This window comes from Panthera pardus, unplaced genomic scaffold, assembly GCF_024362965.1.
Source record: "Panthera pardus isolate Hobbes unplaced genomic scaffold, ASM2436296v1 HiC_scaffold_24, whole genome shotgun sequence".
In the NCBI taxonomy this organism is placed as follows: domain Eukaryota; kingdom Metazoa; phylum Chordata; class Mammalia; order Carnivora; family Felidae; genus Panthera; species Panthera pardus.
The window spans coordinates 69,084,355-69,110,807 of NW_026526810.1; the positions used below are offsets into that span (position 1 = coordinate 69,084,355).

General features: G+C 33.1%; 1 protein-coding gene across 6 annotated transcripts in view; it reads right to left on the reverse strand.

The window, feature by feature from the left end:
- Window positions 1-26,173, reverse strand: part of NOVA1 (NOVA alternative splicing regulator 1) — a 150,312-nt gene extending 124,139 nt beyond the window's left edge. For 2 of the 6 annotated variants that reach the window (XM_019429254.2, XM_019429253.2), the window contains exons 1-2: window positions 25,745-26,173; window positions 23,857-24,000 (exon numbers count right to left, since the gene is read on the reverse strand). In XM_019429254.2, coding sequence (XP_019284799.1) covers window positions 23,857-24,000; window positions 25,745-25,880 — 280 coding nt within the window. In that variant the 5' untranslated portion in view covers window positions 25,881-26,173. Of the gene's footprint in view, window positions 1-16,698; window positions 16,779-18,671; window positions 18,787-23,856; window positions 24,001-25,033; window positions 25,222-25,744 lie in introns of those variants that run through there. The other 4 variants (XM_053889315.1, XM_053889313.1, XM_019429255.2 and 1 more) reach the window with 4 other exon arrangements.
- Between the last annotated feature and the right edge of the window lie 280 nt (window positions 26,174-26,453).

Consider the following 26,453-nt stretch of genomic DNA (forward strand, 5'->3'; position numbering starts at 1 on the left):
GACGAATAATTACCACACCCAATTTCAACTACTGTAATACTTGAGAAAGTAGCCTAAGGCAATTTTCTAATTGAAAAGAATTAGTCCCAGATTGTTTCAAATCTTTAGTTCCTCAATAGTATACTATTTCTTTGTGATCTTCAGTATCATAATGAAATAAGCCCAAAAAATTTTGAAGTTCTGATTCAACACAGAAATAGGAGTCCATTGTTTTCATTACTTAATGGCTTTACAACTTCCATTCTTGGTTCTTTATATGAAAGGATCTACAACAGTAAATGTCAAAAAAGGTAACAGGAGGAAATACTTTTCTCCCTCACTAAAGATATAAATTATTATCTCCAAAAACTGAGTTGACTAAAGTTATCCATCCTCAGTCACTGTGACTGTAGCACTGCAAATCTCAGCACTGAAAATCTCATCACTTGACTGCAGTTGTCAAGGTGAACTTCTCAGCAAAACAGATTAAGGAGGGCTATTATCTATATAATATATATGTACACTTATATACAAATATACAGACACATTTACATGCACATATACATATATATTCTAAAACCACAGATAAAAGTTGCAGTGGCATTTTGTTCCCAAAACAACACATAAGGGTAAATCACTCTGGCACAACTATCATCTCCTGAATCACCTCTTCAGGAAGCAGTGTTACGATACTGTAATATGCAGAAATAGAATCTTCCATAAGTTTTATAGTATGTGGGCACTTTACCTTTTAAAATAATTCCAAACAGGCCTAAGTTCAATGTATCATTCATGTTCTCCCTCATTTAATCCTCCTAAATTCTGTGCAATGCTTCTTTTCACAGATTATAAATACGCATAAGTATTGTTCCTGGTCAGTCTACTGACCACATATATATGGAAGTAGATGGGTTACAGAATTTGTTCTCTCCCTTCCTCTATATCAACTCACACCTGACTTACAGATTAGTGAAGTAGAGAGCAAAGACTGGTGACGTGTTATTTTGGATTAGAGACTAAACAATATGGATTAAAAGATTTTGACACAGGGGCACCTGGGTGGCTCAGTCGGTTAAGTGTCTGACTTCGGCTCAGGTCATGATTTCGCAGTCTGTGAGTTCAAGCCCTGCATCAGGCTCTGTGCTGATAGCTCAGAGCCTGGAGCCTACTTCAGATTCTGTGTCCCTCTCTCACTCTGCCGCTCATCTGCTCCTGCTCTCACTCTTAAGAATAAATAAGACATTAAAAAAAAAAAGATTTCGATACATATGTAATATAATGAATAATTATGCCTTTCATATTGCCTGCGGTTTAGGAAACTAGAATCTGAAGAAGGGAAGAAGGAGGAAATAAATATCTTACATTCTAAAGAGAACAGAGAACAACTGAGATCAGACAGTCTCTCTTTGGGAGTACCCTGCCACTGTGGTGTTGCCAAACAAGGGAATGATCTCTACATGCTGAGGGTACTCAAAAGAAAGAGACTACATTTTCATTAAGATCTTATGTCAAATATTAGGGATACACTGTAAGTAAAGGTGATATGGTCTGTATTATCAATGAGCTAGTAGTTTACTCTGCTAGATAAGATTTACAATTGCAATGAACATTAAGAACAGAATGCTTCATGAGCATAAAAGAAGGGTGCCTTAACTAGATTTTCATGGTCACCAAAGACTTTATAAATGATGACATATATAAGTAGGAACCTTAATGATACATAGGAATAGTGGTGTGTGTGTGCGCATGTGTGTGCACGCGCATGTGGATATGTTGTGTGTGTTTCATTTAATAAAGGATTAAGATGGAAAGAAAACCAACTATTTCTGGAAAGAAGAGTAAAAGGGCAAATCATGTGAACCATATTAAGGAACTTGTACTTTTAGGGCAAGGTAACAGAAAGATTGTAAATAAGGTTTAAATAATCAGCTTTAAGGGCACCTGGGTGGCTCAGGTCATGATCTCACAATTCATGAGCTCGAGCCCTGCGTTGGGCTCTTTGCTGACAGCTCGGAGCCTGGAGCCTGCTTCAGATTCTGTCTCCCCCTCTCTCTGCCCCTCCCATGCTCATGCTCTGTCTCTCTCTGTCTCTAAATAATAAATAAATGTTAAAAAAAATAAAAAATAAATAATAATCAGCTTTTTTTGAAATACATGAAATCTATGATGAGAACTACACAAATTAAAGTTCAAAACAGTTTTGAGCTAAACATATGGTCTTAAGAATGATCTGAACAAAGGTAATAAAGTCAGAAAAAACTATAGGAGCAAGGACAAAATCTAATGTAATTTTACATTGAGGGGATGATTTAAAAAAGAGAAACTCCTCAAAATGCTTAAGAAGACACAGTTAGAAAGACAGTAAGAGAAACAGAATCTTACGATGTCAACAAAGTCAAAGGAAGAAAAGTATCAAGAGAGTGATTATCAACATGGAATACTCCAGAAAATTAAGAAGGTGATGACTAGATAATTGAAAAAGTTATTTCAGTGAGTTAAAGAACTAAGAGATAACAAAACTTTAAGAGAGTTGAATAACTTCAGGAGCATTGAATGTTGAGAAAACGGAAATTCAGCATACAGATTATGCTTTCAAGAAAATTTGCAGAGGGATGAGAGGCGTAACCATAAGAGAATTATCAGAATCAAAGAAAGGATGTAGTGTTTTGTACTTTAAGATAAATAAGAACTGAAGAGATTTCTAAGCCAAAGAGAAGGATCTAATGAAAAAAATAAAAAGATCCAAAAGAATGAGATAATAAAACAAGAGTCTAAAAAAAGGTAAAAAGAAACAGGCTGAAATATAGCCTCAAAAGATGAAGAGAGAATTCCATCTCAAAAGATAAATGTAAGAAAAGATTAAAAGCAAAGTTACAGAGTAATATAAAGTATAAAAGAAGTTAATGGAGGTCTGTGAAGATGATCTCAAGAAACTGAAGCAAGTTCATTTACAGAGTATGAAGGTGTTGGGTGAATTGCTAGGCTGACAAAGATGGAAAGTTTGAAGCACAGGCACAGGATAGAAAGCTAAATGGAGATTACTGAAAGAAAAAAAAAACAAACATGAGCTGGCTCAATTGGAAATAATATGCTATGCTGAATAGCAGAATCAATTGGTCCAATTTTAGTCTTTTATCTAGGGATGCTCAGTGACCTCAGAGCAAAAGTACAAAAAGTGGATGACAATAAAAGTATGAGGCTGAGCAGCATCAGACCCTACACTTTTATCTTAAATAATGACAGTTCAAGAAAACAAGGATTACACATTTTTAAAGATTTTCAAGAACAGAAATGGATACCATAAAACTGGAAAAAGTAAAACAGTAATGATATGGTTAGTGTAGAATGTAACACATTCACTGCTACTTTAGTAATGTCACTCATATTTAATTTCAAATCATTTAATTCTGATAGTTTCCATACACATCGTTCTCTTTAACAAAGTCTTAATATAAAGCTATATTTTGCAGCAAACAACTTTTGGTTCCAGCTTTAAACAGAGCCATACAAATGAATGGTTACTTAAAACTTAAAAAAAAAATGTTATCAGAAAATAGTTACCTAATAACTTCACATTTTTAAAGTTAGCCAGCTACTCCAAACATAATGCCTTTTAATATTAAAAAATGCTAACTATATTGTCAAATATGTCCTAGGTAAATTCTAACTAAATAATTCTCTGACAACTGCAAATACCCTCTACCATATAGGTGTTTTGATCATCCATATAGGTTTGAATATGTAATAACTAGAGATTTAGAAAGTCGTTTTAACATATTATATGCAATTAGATTTAAAATAAATAAAACTCCAAATTATTTGACACAACTAAAAGACCCTCTAGCCAGACACTCCAGCTTCATTTCATATCCTCTCTCTGAGAGGATATTTGGTCTTTAATATCTCTGCACATAGCGAAATGCCCACTATGCAATTCACACTTAATAAATATTTGCTAGCTAAGTACATAAATAAGTAAATCTTTACTTCACATCTTTAACTTAGTCAATACCAAATTTATAGAAACAATATCAAGTTATGAATCAGCAATTAGGTTACAATTCCAGTTATATTTCATTCTCATATATAACTTTTATTAAATATAACCATAGTCTAAATATGCTTTATTTGCTTATGCAGACAAATCTTAAAGCTATTTTACAGAGATGAAAATTTAAAAGCATGACTTGAGTATGCTGAAACCAGCCAATGATGTAATAATACTTTAAAAATAAATTTTAATTAAAAAAACTTCAAAATGAGTAAAATATGGGAAAACTGCTTTCACTGAAAGGATTTTTTGACAACATAATATGATATGATAAAAAGAGAATGGGCTTTGGAATCAGAAAAGCCTATATAAAATCTGTCTCTATCACCTGTATGAAAATAGTATCATATAGATATTTCCAAAATAGTATGTAAGAATGATGTGCAAACTCACATCTCACATAAATGAGCACTAATAATACTAAGGAATGATTTAAGAAAGAAGTATGTAATTACTAAGCATGCCAAAATAAAATGTTTTAAGTCACAAATTTTAAGCTAAAATTTTGAGCCACAAAAATCAAATTTCAATGTTGCATGTAAAAATGAAATCAAATGCATACACACATTCTTGCCCCTAAATTCCAGGAGGCCACATCCATCAGCTTTCCTTCCTCTACTGAAACTTCCTCTACTGAATCATCTATACATTGACAGGTATACAGATTGATTTTATCTTATTCTGGGAGATTATTTCCAGAGATCAAAGATCTTTTGCCAGGAAGACATACCAATGAAATGTATAATTAGAAAGAAATCAAAATTGTTATACATAATTATTTATTGAAAATATATTAGCACTATAAAAACTCAATTATTTTTTTCTCCTTGTGTTTGAAATAATACAATTTCCTTTAATAACTGACTTCAGAATGAGAAACATAAAATAGTAAAGTGAAAACTAATTGATTTAAATTAGAAAGAGAAATGAAGTCCATTAACTAGAATAATATTTCATGGACAGACAGCAAAATGAGGAAGTTCCCAGTTGACAAGCATAAAAGTATCTCAAAATATTTTATAGGAAAACAATTACCACTCAGGTAATTTATTTTTTTAGGTGTGTATTTTCTTTAAGGTATAATCCTCAAAAAAAGATGAAGTTTTGATTTGGCACAATATTCCAAATGGTTCAGTATATATTTAATCATCATTCACAATGTATATATTGTTTACATTTTAAACTAACAGTTTGCATTTTAAACTATGTCCTCAACATTCAAAAGATTCAATTTTGATACAATCCAATGAACTGGCATTATTTAGAATTTTCTTAATTCTACTGCTTCATATTTATTCTCTGAAAATCAATTCCTGCAGGTATAAAACATTTATGCTACTATTATGATTGTACTGATACTTATAATCCTTAGAATACAGATTATTTCCTATAGACTTCCCTATAACATAAAATTAAACATGAATCTAGATTTCCCATTGCTTTATCTTTTGAAACAATGAACAATTCGAGGGCTCAGTCTGGTCAATCCAGTAACTAGGACAGGTTACTTTCTGTCACTCTCCAGAGTTTTAACACTGAACTCACAGCTAACTACATCTTTCCTTGATTCTGCACCTGGGTAAGCAGAACAGAATGCATTTTTACAATATTTACTTTGTTTTTAATATATGCTTTTGGCTTTCACATTAGGCAAATAATCTTGAACAAAGTCGGAATTATGATGGATTCAATGTAAACTTTAACAGAAAGAGAGAAAGTAAGGATGACTCCAAGATTTTTGGCCTTAGCAGCTGTAAGGATGAGGTTGCAATTAAGATAGAGAAGACGGTGGGAGAAGTAGATTTGAAGATTTGAAAGATCAGAATATTTCATTCTAACATATTTATTAGACATACAAGTGATACCCAGTAGGTAACTGCATCATTAGTCTAGAGATCAGATGAAAGGTCCAGAATGGATACAAACATTTGGTAGTCATGGAAGAACAGATGGTTATTTAAAGCCATGACACTGAATATGAATAGGATCTCCAAGGGTGTAAACATGTACAAGAAAAAGTATGGAGCGGTCCAAGGACTGAGCTCAGGAAAATGAGAAGAAACCAGCAAAGGAAACTGGAAGCTGCAATCAGTGAGGCAGAGGTGTGCTCAAAGCAAAATGAAATGCTTTAAAGAGAAGACAGTGATCACTGTCAAATGCTGTTGACTGGTATACTGATAACATAAGAAGAAGAAAGAATTGCTAAAACATTCCTGAGTAGCTAAGAGGGAATGAAATCTAGAATAAAAGTGGAGGATTAGCCTTTGGTATGGGCAGGGACAGTTTATCGGAATAAGAGAAAATACAGACTACATAGGCACTGATGTAGTTAGGTGGCTAGATCTGGTGATGGGAGCTTATGAAATTTCTTTTAATTACTTTTATTTTCTCAGTGAAACAGGACGTAAGATCATCAATCAGGATGACAGTGAAAGTTTTGGAATTAATACTTAAAGTCATCATATATGGTGTAGCCTGCTGCCCTAGTTCTAAAAGAGTGAAAATGCTGCAGGTGACAAGGAAGTTGGAGCTATTTTCAGCTTTCACAGACTATCTCAAATTTCAATAATTCCTCAACCCATACCCTAATATAATCAGAGATAATCCTCAGTCTCCTCTACCCTCGACTAATACAGATTCGTCTTCCATAAACTGCCAACATTCAATATTACACTCAATCTAATCAGATTTCAAACACTCTCAACATCTCTATGTGTTCTAAGTATCTAAGAATAAATCCATCACTCTAAAGATTAGGCCCACAAATTTAATTATTATGGAATTAAATAAACTTTAGCAAAGTTTCTCGCTTCATTTTTTCCTAAAACATTTAGTACTCTTACATATTCAAAGGTGTAACATTCTAAATATTTAATTGAATTTACTCTGTACTATGGCAGATATTCACTAAGGTTTTATACTTTCCACAAAGCAGTAAGAATCGATATGATCTTAAGTATATTTATTGCCCTTAAAGTCACAGTCACACACAAAAAATCATATACACAATTGTTTTTGCTATGGGATTAGACAAATCCTAAATATTTAACATATAAATATATCTAATATGCAAGGCACTTGAATACATTAAGTTTACACACTGATGATAACAAAATATACACACATCATAAAAAATTTTTCACCATAATGGTAATCAAGAATTTTTGTGATAAGTCATGGAAAATATGAATATTTGTTAAGGAATGGAAAGTAATATGCTATGACCCCAAAACATACTCTTAGTAAAACTATACCACTAAATTTTAGAGGATCTTCCCTGAAAGTTGCATGAACATGAACTACATTGCTTTACAAAAGCAATTAAAACAATGTTTTAAGCTAAAAACGGCTGAAAAATAAGTCTTGAACGATCACCTATATTACTAAACATCTAGCTTCATCATTTAATACACTATGACTTTCTTTTCGACTAACAGGTAAAGGATTTTCAGAAGTCTCAGTATCTTGAAAAAGATCATGAAAGAAGTATTAAATATTCTATATACCATTTGATTTCTTATTAAATATTTTTAACATTTTATATTTGAATGTACAAAGATGAAGAAAGGAGGGTTTAATAAATTATGTTAATTTTCAAGAGTCTTAAATACAATGAAGCCCATGTGCTTCATATGAGATTATAATATGCTTCAATATTATAAATCCTTATCTCTAGTTTTCAGGTCAATCATATGGGTAAAAAATAAACAACAAGGCTCTGTGTACCCTCAGGGGTATCACAGAACACATTTTTAAGCTATGTACATAAAAATGTTCACATAAAAACATCCACATAGTTGTGACTGGGAGGACACCTTAGAGTATTTAGAAGTTCTACAAATCCATTAACCAACAGAGGTGATTTGCTGCAAATTCATCCCATTTATAACAATGAATATCACTTGTAATTATCTATTCAAATACAAATATATATGACAATTGTATCTAAAAATTGAATTGAATATATAAGATATATAAAAATATAAGAAGGCGTTTATAAAGTCAAAATGAATATACACCAAATTATTTATATTATTTTAAAGGGATGGGATGAAAAATGAGCTTTAACTTTCTATGTATTGCTTATATTTTAATAACAATCAGTTATTAAAAGAAAAAAGCAATTTTGAAAGAAAAACTCCTTATAGCAATGTTTTCCTTTTTAGAGCCACATTTCTATAGTTTATTTTACATTAAAATGTCTGCTGTATATTTAGTGTTATAAATGTAACAAATATGGGAAAGAAAAAATTTAAAAAGATGGTTATAAAATGCTTATATGGCAGGTATTATGTGACATACTTTTACATCTTCCCTTTTGTGGTACCCGGAACAACTTATGACTGTGTGAGGAGTACTAATATTTCCATTAGACAGATGAAAAAATTATAGATCCAAGGACCTGACAAAAAAAATCATACAGCTATTAAATGTCGAGATCGGATAAACTCTGCTCTGACACCACACGGTCCCTGAGGGTCTTGCATTCCATTCTACATACCCAGAAGGCATTAAAAAGCACTGAGCTGATTTAACAATTTCTTTCTTTTTTTAAGTTTATTTATTTTGAGAGAGAGAAAGAGAGAGAGACAGTGAGTGAGTACGGGAAGGGCAGAGAGAGAGAAAGACAAGCAGACTCTGCAGGGTCAGCACAGAGGCCGATGAGGGGCTGGAACTCATGAGCCACAAGATCATGACCTGAGCTGAAATCAAGAGTTGGATGCTTAACTGATTGAGCCACCCAGGTGCCCCTGACTTGATAATTTCTTAATAAACTTCACTATCTAACACCCAACACATTTTTTTCCTCATGAAAAATTTTATTATAGGAAGTACTGTCATATTTATTTGACTAGATCTTTCTAACTTCATGTATAATTTAACAAATCTCTACAGTGGTTATATACGACTTAAAAAGTAAAAGCAAAATCATAAGTGCCAAACTGAGAATAATTAAATAACCTCACAAAAATAATTTCATAGATAAGGTGAAATGTCAAACTACCTTAGAGGTCTAATATCAATAGGAAGATGGAAAAGTACATAAAGATATCAAAATTCAATGTTTACAGAGATCTGGTCAAGACAGAAAACTTGTTTTTATGTCTCCATTTTGTTTAATTATTACAGCTTTTCTTTTGATGGCAAAATTCAAATTTGTAAGATTTCCTTATTATGTGAATAGGGCCAAAAATTATTAAGCCATCAAAAAATCTATTATTTCCCAGTGATTGACCAATGAATGCAGCATTTTGGTGAACCTTACTTAAATTTTGAATACTGTATTTCTGAAATCAACTTTGTAAGTAGTCTAATGCAAAGAGGTACAGAATAACAGTTAAAAAAAAAACCAGGTTCATCATTAACTTGCTATACCACATATCATTTCAACTTTCACTGTCTTTCTTACTTTTCCTGAACTGTAAACAGAAATAAGAATTCTTGCCTACATTGAAATTTTAAGAATTGAAATAAGTGATAGAATGTAAGAGCTAACTAAGCCATGATTAATAAACTACTTTTATATACCACTTACTTTTATTAAGTAACTTTTAGTTAATTGGTTTTAGACTTTTAAAAACAAGACTATCACTTTTCCCATTAACGATAATAGAGATAGTTTAAATACTCACATAAATTCAGAGCCAGGCTCGTTAAAAGATACTGCACTTAGATAACTATTTCTTGAAACATCTCTCTGAGTTAAAATTTCTTCAAAATTTTCCTCAAGCAGAACTGCATTTGTCCTGCATAGTTTAAGTGGCCAAAAAATGTTCATATCCTTTACCTATATTATTTATCCCTTGAAATCACCTAAATTATCCCCATCACATTGCAGTTTCTACTTATTTTTTTAAGTTTATTTTGAGAAAGAAAAAGAGAGAGACAGCAAGCAGGAGAAGGGCAGAGAGAGAAGAGAGAGAGAATCCCAAGGGTTCTGTGCTGGAAGCAGGAATCAAACTCACAAACTTTGAGATCATGACCTGAAAAGAAATCAAGAGTTGGACACTTAACTAACTGAGCCACCCAGGCGCCCCTCTACTTATTTTTAATGCAGTCTGCTGAATTATTTGATGGGCCTTAAGAAAAATTTTCAGTAAAATCAATATTTTTAAAAGAGAAAAGAAAAAAATTATGTTCAAGAAAGCTGCAATATGATTTCAGAGTTGAGTATTTTCTTGTAAAGGGCAATAATTTATTTCAGTTTGTTTCAAATAGCTTCAGTGCCAAGACTCTAGAACCTCAAAGCTTTTCCTGCCAACATATGTACATTCCCTAAAAGTAAAAATACTGTTTTCGATTCTTATTTATTTTGCTAAACTATTTTTTGCCATATAAATATATTAGCATTATTATTCCTTGACAAAAAAAAACAACATACAGGATTGCTATTCACATCGATAATCATCTGTCAAACTATATACTATTTATAATACTTTCATTAACTTTCACAAACTTCAGAGAATAAGTTACTAACACATATCCCATGTAGATAATTTTAACAGAGAAAAGATTTTTACAAGGACTGAAAACAGGGATTTACAAAGTAAAGGGTCTGTCAGCATTCTAAGCCCACCAGCATGAAACTATATACTAAGAGTAGCAGCCTTCCACTGTAAAATTACTAATTTTAGTAATACAGTACATTAAACATGCCATTTCAGATATATGCCAACCTAAACTGCCACATATGGCATATCTTTCTTATTATCACAGTTTGTGTTTTCATATCCAGAGTCATTCTAGTTCTTAAACAAGATGTCAAATATACCAATTTAGCTAAAAACGTGATAAAGCTTTCAGAGGAACATACCTTTCCTTAAACAAAATAGGTATACACTTCAGAAGAAATTTAAAATATTACTGTAAAGAAAATATGGCTGGAAGTTTCTAGTTTAGAAGATGTTTGTAAATGCAAAATAGAATATAATTTCAAAGACAGAATTCATAAAAGATGTTCCATTTAAATAAACGTTACTTTGAAACAATTCACAACCCAAAATTCTTCAAAATTTTTCTCAAAGAGAATTGTACTGCCTCTGCAAAAAATGTATGCAGTTGTCTTACCTATATTATTTATCCCTTTTAAGAACAAGTCATGATATCATACCATGATATGTGTATCAATTTGAAGGCAGAGATTTTGCTTATGCTTCCTTTTTGTATTGAATTCAACTTTGAGTTATACGACTGGTATTATTGAATTATGAATAGCACTTAAATAAAGATTACACAGTGAATATTTTCATTTCAAATCCCCATCTGGTGCTTAATGTCACTTCAGCTGTTCAATTCTTTAATGTTTCTCTACACAACTAGCCAATGATTTCACAAATCAGTATAAAACACTAGATAGATTTTTAATCTCATTTTCTAAATGGAAACACAGTGCCATATTTTTCAGTCTTTTTTAAGTTAATCTGATTTTGATCGAGTATCGATTAACAGTGACTCCTTTAGGAAATAAATATCAATGATGGAGAATCCTGCTGAATCTCAATAATCATGTGAAACTCCAAATAAAATAATTACATAACAGAAAATCCATTTACAATGAATAAGAAGTTTCAGTTTTTATTTTCATTGACCAATGTCTCTCTCATATACCAAAACTTTAGTGTTGGAACGACATCAAATTCACACATTAAAAAAAATGTATATGCTGTGTAAATCACGAATTTTCATCAAATTAAAAATGAATAGATCTGTTTATCACATATCAAGAGAGCTAAAATGGCCTACATATTCATGTAATTTAAGAAATGAGAAAAATTGTATCAGATATATGATTCAAAAACAAACTAGTAAAAGAAACCAAGTCGCTAATTGTAAATGTGTCTGCACAGACAACAAGGTATGTAAAAGCGAATAAATGTCAAAAACATACTTCTCTCCACACTATTCCTGAGTACAGCAAAACATTCTTCACTGGATTTTGTCCTTCACTAGGTTCCCATGCTTTTCTTTTACACTTGGCACATAACTGCTTAATAAAACACAACTATCGTATTTCTTAACATCTCTTTTTCCGTATTTCTAGTTGCCTCACCTTTCCCTTAGTCTTTTCCTTTGTAAACAAAGTAGTCTTCTCTTTAATTCTACTTACATTGCTAAGCAGAAAGTCACATTCCTCAGTCTACTACTCAGCTCTACTTTTAGATAATTAAGGCAATCCTCCTCCAAAGTACAACTATTAACTTTTATACAAATACGTGCATAAATTTTAATTTCAGTACCATTGTGGGTCATTTTATAGACACAACAGAGGTATTATTTCTTTAAAATAATTCTTGCTAATAATAGCAGTTTTCAAACAAGTTCTTATCTTTTTCACATGTAATACATTCTCTCCTGTCCCCAAAAATATCTATAGTATCTCCCTATCCCCACTTTCCCCCCAGCAACATCCACTTTTTACCTAGTAATACCAAACTACTTTTGGATCCCTGAATAGGACAGGAATTTTCATATCTACCTAAATATACACTGTGTCTCTGCTTCAAATGACCTTCCACTCTTGCCCAACAAGCAAATTAAAATTCAACCCTCAAAACCCCCCTCCTCTTTGAAGTTTTCTTTGAAGTCCACCTTCTCCCTGCAAGATCTGGTCACGGACAGAGGTAGTTTCAACTTGTAGACACAACTCTACCATTATACATTTATTAAAATTTATTATAACCAGATATTTATCTTTCTTGTGTCTTACTGCTCTCTTTCTTGAGAATAAGATCTTCAGAGCATTGTATACCTAGTTCTAACCCCAAGAGGTAGTAGCAAAGTACAATCCCATGGTAGTAGCAAAGGAAGCATCAGGTAAAGAAACACTACAATAGAAGTATTTTAGCCCACTATTCTGCACCAGCTTTTAAAAAAATTAAGAGAATTTATAAAAATTTAAAGGACTAAGCATAAGACTAGATTTATCTACTAAATCTTAGATGTTTCTTGGTTCATTGTAGCAAAACTGAATGTACTAATACAATAAAAGCATTAGTATTTCATGGATTTCTCTAAATTTTAACTGTTTAAAAAGTAAAAGACTAAAGAAGCCCAAATTTAATAACTTTCCTATAATTTTATTTTCAAATAAAGTAACACATACTAACACCTTGATATTCAAGTTAGTCAAACTCTAAGCAAATAAATTCTGCTCTACTATGTTAACTGGTATACTTTTTTCTTTCACAAATAAGAAAATTAAATAGTCTAGCTTCTAAAAGTCATAATGTATTTATACATGTTAACTTCCCCTCTACAGGTGAAGATATTAAAATACAATTAAAATAATCATATTTTTAATAATGTAACTTTAATTTAGTGGTTAATAAACTTTGATTTTCAGGATATCTCAAGAAAAGTCATCAACAGGATGTTCCTTAGCGAACAAGTAGACATGTGGCAGCAAAAAAACTATAATGTGACGTAACTCTAAAATCTTGTAATATAGGTATTTCAAATCACTTTTATTAATAAATGTAAATTAAGCTCATGTTGGTTAAGTCAGAATATTTTTATTAATTATCTACATTTTGGAAATGGCTTTTAAGTACTCCATAATACTGGCTTTACAGTTTCCTTCACAAAGAACAACATGCTAAATACAAAGCAAAACTCCCTTCTCTCACTCTACTCTTCTTTTTTAATACCTGGCCCATACTTGTGTTAACACTTCTACGGCCATTTCTTGTTTGTTTAAATTTTTGAACTCATTTGTTCACTTATCTGAAATATGGGTTTTACACACCACCCCCATTCAAGGTAAATTGGATATATAATGAAAATTTAAAGATAAACTGCCCACTATCCATTGTACTCACACTTCACAGAAGAAGCCTCAAATCAGTCATTTATTCATTCATACATACATTCTTTTATTTATTTATTTTTTTTTTTTAATTTTTTTTTAACGTTTATTTATTTTTGAGACAGAGAGAGACAGAGCATGAACGGGGGAGGGTCAGAGAGAGGGAGACACAGAATCTGAAACAGGCTCCAGGCTCTGAGCTGTCAGCACAGAGCCCGACGCGGGGCTCGAACTCACGGACCGCGAGATCTTGACCTGAGCCGAAGTCGGCCGCCCAACCGACTGAGCCACCCAGGTGCCCCCATACATACATTCTTTTAAATTTGAACTGCCACCTATGTTTACAGCACTGAGCTGTAAACTGAACATACAGCAACAGGCATGAAGGACAACATTAATTCCTTCATACCAATGGAGCTTAATTCAATTATTTAAATGACATAAGTAAAGGCTATCACAAAAGATTTTTCATTTTGGTTTAAAGCTGTGAAGAAAAAAAATTCCTCAAAAATCACAGAGTACTTTTATATTTATGTTAGAAAGTAGTCCATAAGCTTACAACGCAAACATCATCAGAACTCGGAGAAGCAAACCAATTTAACGAAAAAGGCAAAAAAGAGAAAATAGTGATGTTTTAAAATTAAAAATTATTGTATAATACATCTTCACCTTTACTTAAAATGCCTTACAACTAGCCTGTTGCTTATTTTTTAACCATAATATTTTTTTCTTTTTAAACCAACTGTTACGAATACCCAGCCAAATATATAATACTTAAGAAAATTTTTATGAAAGACATAAAAATATAGAAAATATATATATCCTTGAAAACAGATTTTGAATTGAAAGTCTACACATTTTTTTTAAATCAAGGTCAATACTCTGTTAAACCAAAAACAAAAAATTTAGCTAAGGAACACTGGAAGCAAGCAAAAGAAAGAAAAAGAAAGCAGGGGTGCCTGGGTGGCTCAGTTGGTTAAGCATCCTACCTCTTGATTTCGGCTCAGGTCATGATCTCATGGTTCATGTGATCGTGCCCTGTGTCGGGCTCTGCTCTGACAGCATAGAGCCTGCTTGGGATTCTCTGTGTCTCTGTCTCTCTCTCTCTCTCTCTCTCTCTGCCCCACCCTCCGCTCCCACTTTCTCTTAAGATAAACATTAAAAAAAAGAAAGAAAAAGAAAGCAAACATTGCCAATGAAGAAAAGTAACAAAGTGTAGAAATCAAATCACCCTGGAAATATTGACATCTTCAAACTACAATTACGGAAAAAGAGACCAGGCTATATTCCAAGTAATATAATCTATCATAACTTTTTTTTTTTTTTAATGTGTGGTAGTGATAAAGAGAACCTGTATACCTGTATTTGGCCCTTCAGTATAGCAAATCAACAACAAAAACTGTTCTAAAATAACTAACGTGCTTTCAACTTATTTAAAATAAGGGGGGGGGGGGGGGAGGCACATTCATTTTAAAACTAGGAGAGAGAAAAATTAAAGAATTATTTCCTCAGAGAGTCATATCCAAAAAGAAAGGGAAAAAAGAGTGGGGCAAAACAGGAAGAGAAAGAAGTACCTACTAAAATTTGTACCACAAATTCAGAAAACATATTTAAAAGCTAAAGGATGATTATTGACATACACCACTTATTATCTTGGTATCCTGGTTTGCTCAATGGTTAAATAGAGATTCTGGAAGAGATGAGATCTAAGATCCATTCCTTTCATCTGGTTCCACAATTCCATGATTTTTTCAGTCTCTTAAAATGGAAAGCCTCTCTGCTATTTCTAAGGGTCCTCAATAAGTCTTTTGACAGAGATGCCATATAAGAGAAAAAAATTTAACACAAAACTTAAGAAGACAAGAACAATTAAAGCACAACTTTTTAGGAAAAAGTAAAACATACCCATAACCCTTTAACAAAGAAAAAATGCTTTGTAATAACTCTAAGTCGTGATGACCAAGGAGCTGCCTACACCTGGGTTCATAGGAAGCATCTGATAAATACACATAATAAACAAGAGAAAAGCTTCTAAACAGATTTCACACCAGGTTTTATTAAAAAGTACCTCCGTGACTTAAAAAAACATAAAGTAATCTTAGAAAAATTAAAATGCAGTTATACAAAGAATAATTAAGACTAAAAATGTGAATGATAAGCTCAATAGCCTCCAATACTAACTCCTTTAGAAACAAGTTATTTCAAGAATGAATGTAATCAGATTGAAAAGTTACCGTTCTTCTAAAATATTTAGTAACATAAAACAAAAATACATACCACATTCCTTTACTATATTCAGTGTTAATGAAATGCTCTGCCAATTCCTTCCTTTCTGCCCTTCCCCCACAATTACTAGATCTTATAAAAAGTCACTGAATCTAATTCCTAGAGAAGCAGATTATTAACAATTTAAATGAAAACTTTCTTCTTTAAGATAAAAATGATTTTTAAAAATTGAATCAACTGAGAGTCAGCATATATTATATCCTAAAGGGAATGCAGGATTTGAAGTCTTATTTAATTAATAAGTACATTATGTGAAAATTTATCCTGCAAAACAATTACAGAGCCTTCAGTGTAAAACTGTTCTCAAAAACCTTTGAAAGAGAGAAGTTATTTCTCAAAACTTCAAAAAGTATGTTTAGTTTCATGAGGAAAGTAAAAAACACTACAGTCTAAAATTTAAAAATTACTGAGTTCAGAATAAAATTCATTGCAAATTACAAACATACTGAACATCAGTAGAACATAGAACAGGTCTTGAAATAAAAAATATATATATTAATTTTAAATATCAATTATTAAATAAAATTAGTTTAGGAATGGTAAAAAATGGTTTATTTTCTATGCCAAATAATCTTACCTGAATCATTTTGCTGTTAAAAAACTCAAGATACTGATTTCATTTTTCATCTGGTCCTGTCAACGATGCTATGACAGGCCCTGCAGGAAGCAGCAAAAGATCAATGATGGAACGTAGATATTATATGTTTTCATGATCAAGTTTTGTTATGGGAAAGGATATCCATATAGTAGTTTGAAACTCAGGGAATACAGAAAATATCTCAAAAGCTCATCAGTGTATATAATATTCTTTCATTTTTACTTTGTAGTCTTAAATGTTTATTTTTATTCAGTTTTCTTTATCAAAAATTTAAAGGGCCACCTGGGTGGCTCAGTTGGTTAAGCATCCAACTTCGGCTCAGGTCATGATCTCAGGGTTTGTGAGTTCGAGCACCACATCAGGCTCCACGCTGGCAGTGCAGAGCCTGCTTGGGATTCTCTCTCTCTTCCTGTCTCTCTGCCTGTTCCCTGTGTGCACTCTTTCTCCCTCTCAAAAACAAATAAATTAAAAAAAAAAAAAAAGCAAAAAAACTTGAGTCGGTCAGTATAAAATTACACACATACATAAATATCCATAAAAACCAAATTCTAAAAAAAATTAAAAATGATGGTGCAGTATATATGTGGAATTTTAAAGAATCATTTCTATATTGATAAGAATTGGAAAGAAAACAAAGATCCAAGGTCTCAAAAATGAAAAGTCTTGACTGAAAAATAACATATGCTTAAAAGTACGGGAATGATTATATTAACTTCTAGTGATGATTATTTTAATCTTATTTCCCATGATTACTATAACTACCAATAAACTACTACTATACATAATTCAATTAAAATAAACTTTAAAAGATTTCTTATAAGCAGTAACTTCAGAATCAAATAGTTACTGGCAACACTGGTAAAAATTCCTTCAATAAAAGCATGTAAGTTACAAAAAACTCTGTGCAAACTCCAAAACTTAATTCCTCTTTGGTAATTGACAGGTTATATTCAACGAAGACCAAAAAATTCAAATCAGTAAAAATGAGAGAAAAATCAAAACTATAAAACTCCTTCACAAAATTCCAAATATATTTTTTAATTCAGAATTATTTTAAAGTAATATAGCACTTGCCGTATTTAACTTAAAGGCGTTTTTACCTTGCAAGTTATTTTCCATTCAAGGGCCAATTAATAAACAGCACTGTGATTAGACACCTACAATAAGTGGGAACACTATTAGAAAACGTAAGAAACTTCTATATATGTCATGGAAGCATATCGTAAGTCAGTATTTCAAACAGATTAAGAAATTTCAAACAATAGAAATAAATGACAGATTAATTTTTTTTGAGTTTTTATGCTATACCTGTCTTGTTTGTTGAGACACTTCAAAGCACTCAGCAAAGCTTGCTTGCCAAAGCCTCTAACATGCTAAAATGATATAACTTAATTTTACATGGGTTATGTTTGAAAATAAACAAATGTTAAGCTACGATAATGATAATTAAAAAATTACAATGTACTTCCACTTGTTTTCTGCTCGTTCATGATTTGAAAACGTACTTGTGGAATATGTTCTGACTTAAGATTATTTTCTTTCTATTTCTATACAACATCTTTTTATGTGTGTGGATTCTATCAGATTCATAGAAATCATTTTAGTTTCAAATATTTCCATATAAAAAAATGGAAAAAAGCCTATGCCATATCTTTTTAAGAACGAGACGAAGAAAATGGAAATTTCACCAAGTCAAGCACCAGGAAGTATCTGAAAAATACTGCTTCGTTTCTTGCATGTTGTGTTTTATACCATGACACTTCAGTCTCTGAGGGTCAGGTTAATTAAGCCCCATAGCAGCTGCAGTGCAATGTGAGACACACGCTGCTGCGGTTCCCACCAGTCCAGTCCAATTACCTGTAGTATTCCAGCACTGGACAAGTGACAACCAACCTCTTCTCTCTAGTCACTTGCTCCCACTGGTCTACTGATAAATGTTAGAACAAACTAACCTCTTTTTGGAAAAGACTGCAAGCTGAATGCACCTGCTGCAGGCTGCAATGATGAGTCCCAGAGAGATGTTTGTCAGTCAGATCTCTGCAGATGTTGTTTAACTTTATGCTAGAGCTGTATCCAAAGATGGAAATGAGATGGCAATCAAGCACAAATCTCCCACCCTTGTCCCCCCAATTTTATTTTGAAAAGCTGCACTTGCTCATAAAAGTGCTTTAAAACAACTCCGCTAAACTGAAAACAACTAAGACTAAACTCTATGGTAAAAAACAGTTTTATTAGGTACTGAATTTTAGGTAACAAGTGGCATAATTATGTTCAATAAATGTTATCTGTGTTATTTAGAAGCTTAAAAATTAATTTTCTTAAGCCAGAGCAAAACAAAACAAAATAGCTATAAAATAGACAAGTTTTTGATGGGTGTTTATTGCTCAGATTTTTAGTGATACCACATACTCCTTAGAGTTCCCAAGACGCAGATTGTTTTTCCTCTTATATATTATACAAAACACCTTCCATACATAAATATTGAACTATTTCACTGGTTATATTCACTATGTTTAAACTCTTCTTGAAAGCTTTGGGGGGTGATATTTGCAAGGCAATATTGTTAGACATATTGAATTTCCTTACAACGTCACAAATTTAAATGAGCTATTTTTCCAAAATCCAGAAGGCTTCCAATAGCTAATATCAAAGTGACATTATACAATATAATTCATGAAAACGTCAATACTTTAAATGATGTTCCACAACTTACTAAATCAATGATAGAAGATAAAACATCAGAATGAAAAAAAAATCAAATAAATAGAATACCTAAGACTTTTAGTGCTAATTCAATTTTTCTAAAAATCTTATGCTATAAAACATTTGTTTACAGGAGTTAAGTATCAAAACTATATCTTCAGACTCTACAATTTTAACATAGATTGTGCTATGCCAGTAACATTCCTTCATATGTTGAGATTTCCTGTTTCTTAAAATGAGAAAATATTAAAAATACAGCAAATTTCAGAGAGATACTAATGTCTAACTGAAAGATTATGGTTCTTCCTTCAACTAAGGGTATAGAGAGACAAAATATAACAACAGGTAATATGATAAATATAAATATTACAAGTTGAAGATTTAAAGAAAAGCACATTACATGCCAGCAACTCTTTGATCATACTAAAATCAAAGGGATAGCACAGTGTAATCATAACCATCATATTAAACTCAACAATACTAGAAATTACACTACTTTTATTTTTCCTTGTTACAATTTTATGTATCTACTAATTTTTCCTTAAAATACATACCAATAAATTTCTAAAATGCTTTGCATCTAAGATTAAAGAAAAGTGTTTGGACTGCAACTTTTAAAAGCTGGACAAAAGTATTCCCATTGTACTACCAACACCATAATTCTCTTCTTTCAATAATGTAAACAAAAGAAGTGATCTATTCTAAAACTTTATTAACTCATCTCATTTCCAAAAAAATGATCATTCTTATGTTACACAGTCTCGATCCTAAAGGTTAAATTGGCTACTGAATTTTCCCCATGTCAAAATTAAGGCAGTGTTGAGTACTCCCTTCACTAAAAGAAAAATGCACTTACATTCTTTTTCAAGACTTTTAAAAATTTAACACATAACTGGCTTGTGATTAACAAAAAAAATCACCCAAGTTGTGCAATGCTAAGGTTACGATATAATAAATCTAGGGATATAAGTTCAAATTTTAACTTAAGGACCATAAAAGGAAATACTTTACATCAAATGTGATCCAGTTTTATAGCCATAAATACGAAGAAAGTGTAAGATACACACTAATATATGCTGCGATTACAGTGAAGTATTTCTGTTTGGTGGATATAATGAAGATCTCTAGTGTCATACAATGGAATAACAATAGGTGCATTATGAAATGTTCTAAAATTTAAGGCACACATGAAAAAATATTTTTTATAAATCCTTTACTATTCCCAACCAATAATGTATTCAATAAGTTTTTTGGATCATCTACCTGAACCATGCATTACTTTAACATATAAAATCAATCTATTTATTAACAAAACTAAACACATCTTCAGATGCCAAATAAAAGAATAAAAGAACACTATCGCCATTCTGAAAATGCATACAGTAATATATTCCCCAAAAATGAGAAAGCTGCTTTTTACTACAAGGCAACAACTTTAGGTAACCTAATTATAGAAAAGATATGTAAATATATAGGCTGCTTTAATCAAGTAAGAAAAAAAGATATATTCATAAACCACAGATAATAAGTAGTATCCTGTAAGATTTAGATTTCTAAAAAGATGAATTATACACAGCAAAAGTATATCTACTCATACATCTTTTTTGATTACAGTAATTTAAAAAATTCATTTCACAATCCTCAATCTCCCCAAATTATTTTATTTACTATGCCATGCTGAAATACACAATATAATATACAGTTCTACAAATTCTAAATCACACCAATTAATGCACAAAAAATGTTTTGATTTCAACCATAAATATTAAAAATTACTCAGGAAGGCGAGGTTGTTTAAGATATTTTAAAGATACAAGCTGAGCAAAACACAAAAAACAAAAAACAAAAAACTTCACAAATATGATAAATATGAGTATATTATATTGGCTATAGTAAAAACAATGGACATACATTTGAGTTGAAATTTGTTAAAATATCCCCAAAGTGTGTCTGTATACTGGCTTATACATCCTAAAAAAAGTCTGTGTTAAATACATCAGTATTTTAACTAAACCTTCCGAACACAATTACATTCTGTTTGAAACTTAGGTAATTTGAGAAAATCCATTAGGTTACACAACTAAAGTATACTTTTCCCCAAATACACTGTCTTACCAAACAAGAAATAGAAAGATTTTTGATGAAATAAACATCAGGCATGTTCACTCTAATAGAGGAGTCATAAATACATATATGAAACACAAAAATGGGCTTCCAAATTACTGCATAATCCTATAAGAACTCGGCGATAAGAAATCACAGTTTTATAATTTGGTTCATCTGAGATGAGCAGGTAAGTATCCCTTAAATATATCTGAGTACGAGAAGTTGAAAGTAGCTCAGAGGCTGTTATGTTGAAGAATACCAGGACCTTAGATAATTCCACAGGCTTGTGGTCAAGTGTGAACAGAAAGACTATTAAAATTGAAGGCTGTCAGAAGAAGAGAGATGTATCTGTCTGAACAGGGAGTAATCCAGTAATACCATATTTAAATTAAAGTGTTCAGAATTAATACAACTTCTTATTAATTACAAGGCTTTACTTTATCCTTAAAATTAATTCCATAGCGTGTGCTTGGTTTCCACCTGTTACAGGCAGAGTATAAGCCTTCTTTTATCCAGACATTTCAAATCACATTTGATCAGGTTACGTCACTACACACACAAAATTTTGTTCAACGCATTCCAGTTTTCCATTTTTTCCAACAGATATTCTTGTTCTATATGAATAACGTGCTTCAGAACTATAAATAAAATAAGCAATTTCAATGTAATAAGAAAAAAATGTATAACTAAGTGGACTAAAAACAAAAGATCTAATTCTCGGTGCACCCTTTCAAACCCACTGAAAATAAACTATATTCAAATGAAAAGGCATTTAATTTACTATTTGGAATATCCTTGATAAACACCAATTTTCTGTAACATCCCTGCACATCTGATACCACCTCATGTATAATGCAAAAAAGCTATTTCATTTTCATCTATTGACAGTGAATTTAATTTACCATTGCAGCTCTTTTCCTAGAACTATCACGTTATTAATTCTGCAATCAAGCTCTTTTGAATGCTTTTATTTGTACTAAGGTTTTCACAATTCCACATTGATTTTTTTCATCATAATATACCTTTCAAACATATGAATGTGAATATGTTAGTAAACTTTCTTAATGCATAAGGAAAGTTTCAGAGACAAGGAAAGCCATCTACAAAACTACACTCACAGGAACAAACTTTCGAAGGACAGCATATCTAAGAGATTACATTTTAGCTTAATGTTTGTAGTGTTTACCAAATATACTACATTTAGTTTATACAACTAAGTGATATTTTCAACCATTCTAAAACCTTCTTATCTAGCAAAATGGTCCATTTTCTCCCACCAATCAATTGGCTATGAAAAAGAAATCCTCTACTAAAGAATTCTACTGAAATTAGATCATTGAAAGCAAATGAGCTTTGCTTTTCTATGGGGGGGGGGGGGGCAGAAGCAGTATCAGTCCCCTCAGCACTGAATAAATACTTTTTTATGGCCATGAAGACAAAATAACCAAAAAAAAAAAATGGCAGAAGCTACACCTGAGTAAAAGCAAATCAGTTAATGTTTTATCTAAGAGATATACTATTCAATTATGCAGATTATCCAATTATATTTAAAATCCATATAATGAGTAGCAAAATGATAAAAAGAAAAAGATAAAACACAGAGAACTGTATAACACTTGAAATAAAAAACACACACTGAAAAGTACAAAAAAAATTATGCCACCTAGGAAACTTGCCATTTTCCAGTAGGTTATAGTACCACACAACTGTTACCAGATTTTAATCCAATACAGCTCTTCATAACACAAATTTTGAAGTATTACTTTACTTCTTACAAAATAATATATTTCCTTGTCACAATTACACTAAAAACGCAGTATTTTAAAAATCTGAAGAGGCAGCACTTGTCCTCTTTACTTCACTCCAGGGCCAACAAACAAAGCAGTGAAGCAGAAAGAGGTACATAATGGATTTAGAAGTAAATGGTCCATTCTTTAAGAAGCCTTCCTACCCCCTCTTCTGAATTCACTCTAGACTAATTGTCATTACAATGATGTCTGAAAACTTCAAAAGAACCCTATTTCCTGATGCCAGCTGTCCATGTTTCTATCTTTACATTTTAGAGTTTTTTCCTAATTAGAAAGAAGTATTTAGACATACCCAAAAGATGTTATCTCGTAATTGTTCTAAATCACAGACACAGTATATCGATTATAGAAGCAAAACATAATCAAGAGTGGAAATATTCTTTAAAATTTTCCACAAATACAATATATAAATAAAGTCTATACTATTAAGAATTTCCTTCAATACAACATACAACACACGTAGATCTTCTCTTTATTTCCTTGGGGATTTATCAAACAATCTCTTCACCATTGCACCTACCTGGGTAAAAATCTTTGGACTTAGACAGCTTGATGGTGGCTCCAGTTTCTTTTTGCAACTGAACAATTGTCTGTCCTCCCTTCCCAATTATAGATCCAGCAGCATAACTAGGTATGAGAACCTTTAGAAAATACTGGCCGTCTTCTGAAAAATGCAAAGAAATATATTTGGTTAACATGATAATTTTAAACTCTCTATCCCCTCTCCACCCTCAAGAGGGAAAAACAGCAATTAAAACATTGGGCATATAGCTGCAGGAAATACGGGGTTAATTTTTTTTTTTTAAAGAACAAAAGTAAGCCAATTACACTGAAAAATAAATAGGTACAAAATGTTTCTCATTTTGTAGGATTTATACTTTTAAACTTGGAATTAAAATCTAAACATGTTTTATTATTTTGCAGCACTGTAGAAACTGATGACTAAATTCCAGTTGTTATTCCAAACATGGAAGTCTTCCAATTCTATCTGTGGTTACTATGGTAAAATGAAATGAACTGACCCTTTAACAAAACTTCAGAGATTTATATGATGACAAACCTTCACTTACCATATTGCAATACAAATAAGTAAAAGGACTGTAAATAGTGATGAGCTATATTGGTTTGACATTAGCAAACACCTAAGGACTACAATCAGCCATTGCCTATATCTTACTTAAAGTATGCAAAACAAACATTTCTCCTACCAAATAATCCACCCAAACTGTAGGGTGTATTCCAAGTCTGCAATAACTGCCAGGAAATAACTCAAAGTGATGTGAACTGGCAAATCTAACTAATCCTGGTGTATTTCTTTAGCACTTCTTAGTCTACCATGATCTCGTTTAAGCTCATTAATTAAAGGACCTTAAGAAGAATTCTGCCAATACTAAAAAGCTTAGGAGTCATTTATATCAAATACACTTAAAAGTGACCAAACAGATTATGTTACTTCTCCAAAATAGCCGCAGCTTTAAAAACAGAGTAAGTGGATGAACCAAGAAAGAGTGAAATGAAATGTTGTAGAAAATATAAAGCCAACTCCATAAACTTTAATTTCTGACAAACTGATCAAGTCTTAAATCGGAAACACCCCAGTAAATCCAGCTTATGTGAATAAACGTTCTAAATTTTGCGGGTGTGCCATTCGCAAGACCCCCATCCGTCTCTAATGTACATGCTGTAGATAAATTCACCTCTGCCTCGATGCATTGGGTGCATTGTTAAGATGACTCCAGTGCAAATGAAGAAGCGATACCGGTCCCGTTATAACTCATCTTCCCAGGAAGCGCAGGATGTTAAACTAACAAGTCACAGTACCAGACACCCCCACCCTCGTATGCACACCTCTGAAGACAAATCAATGAGATATTTGCAACGACAGTGTAAGTGCGGTAAGAGCATGCACTCATCAAGATTTTGCATACTACTTGTGGCCCAAAGCAAGGGGATGGAGAGGGAAAAACTCTCCGATGCCCCAATCATTTGCTATCCGCTACCCAAGTGCCATTTATTTATTTATTTTATCAGACTGTTAAATGCAGCGCGCATCTTCGAGCGGCCATCACCTCACTCGGGGGTCATCCTCCTCCTCTTTAACGGACCCCCTTGCCCAGGTCTAGGATATTTAAATGGTCAGTCTTTAGACCGATTAAATGGAAAGATAGGTCTATTCCGAAAAACCGGTCGCCATTTTGATGAATGATAAACAGAGAAATGGAAATGTGTCCGGGACGGCGAGGTGCGGGGCAGGTGCAGGGGAGGGGGCGCGGGGCAGGGGCGCGGGAGCCGCCGGGTTCGGGCTGGAGGTGTCCGGGCCGCGGGAGGGAGGGAGGCCGGCAGGAGGGAGGGAGGCAGGGGCGGGCGGCGGGGGATGGGGCCAGCGGGGAGGTGGAAGCGATACCCACCGCCCGTATTGGTCCTCTTGGTGCTGCCGGCTTCAGGGGGGGCTTCCAGCGGCCTTTTCCGCGAGTCCGGCGGGTCCAGGTCTATGGGAACCCCAGTGTGGGTCCCGTTCTGCTGGATGGGAGCTGCCGCCATCATGTTTGCAGTTCCTGCCGCTGCTACGGGGAGAAGGTTCTCCCTTTTGTTTTGGCTTTTTTTCTTTTTTTTTGCGTTTGGGGTTTCTTAAGGTTTTTTTTTTTTTTTTTTTTTTAATCGGATCAATAGAAATCTCTTTAGGAAAAAAAAGCAATGTTGCTGGTTTGTTCTCACTGGGGAGGGGGCAGGGCTGAGGAGCAGCTGCAGTGCAGTGTCAGAAAGGAGACAGGGGAATGGAGGGGGTGTGAGAGACGGAGGGTGAAAGAAGGAGAAGAAAGGAGAGAGGGGGAGAGAGTGAAGGGAGAGGGGCGAGTGAATGAGCGGGAGGAGGGGAGCGGGGAGGACGGGCAGAGGGAGTGGGAGAGCGCGAGGGCTGGCGGGGCGCGGGGAGAAGCCGAGGAGGAGGGGAGAGTGAGGGAAAGAGTGAATGAGCAGGAGGAGGGGAAGGAGGTGGATGCGGAGAGGAGCGAGCGGCGGAGGAGGGCAGGAGCCGGGAAGGAGCGCGGCGATCCCCGCGCCGCGCTAGCGCTGCGCTCGCTCCCGCTGCTGGTGCTGCCGCCGCCGCCGCTGCCGGAG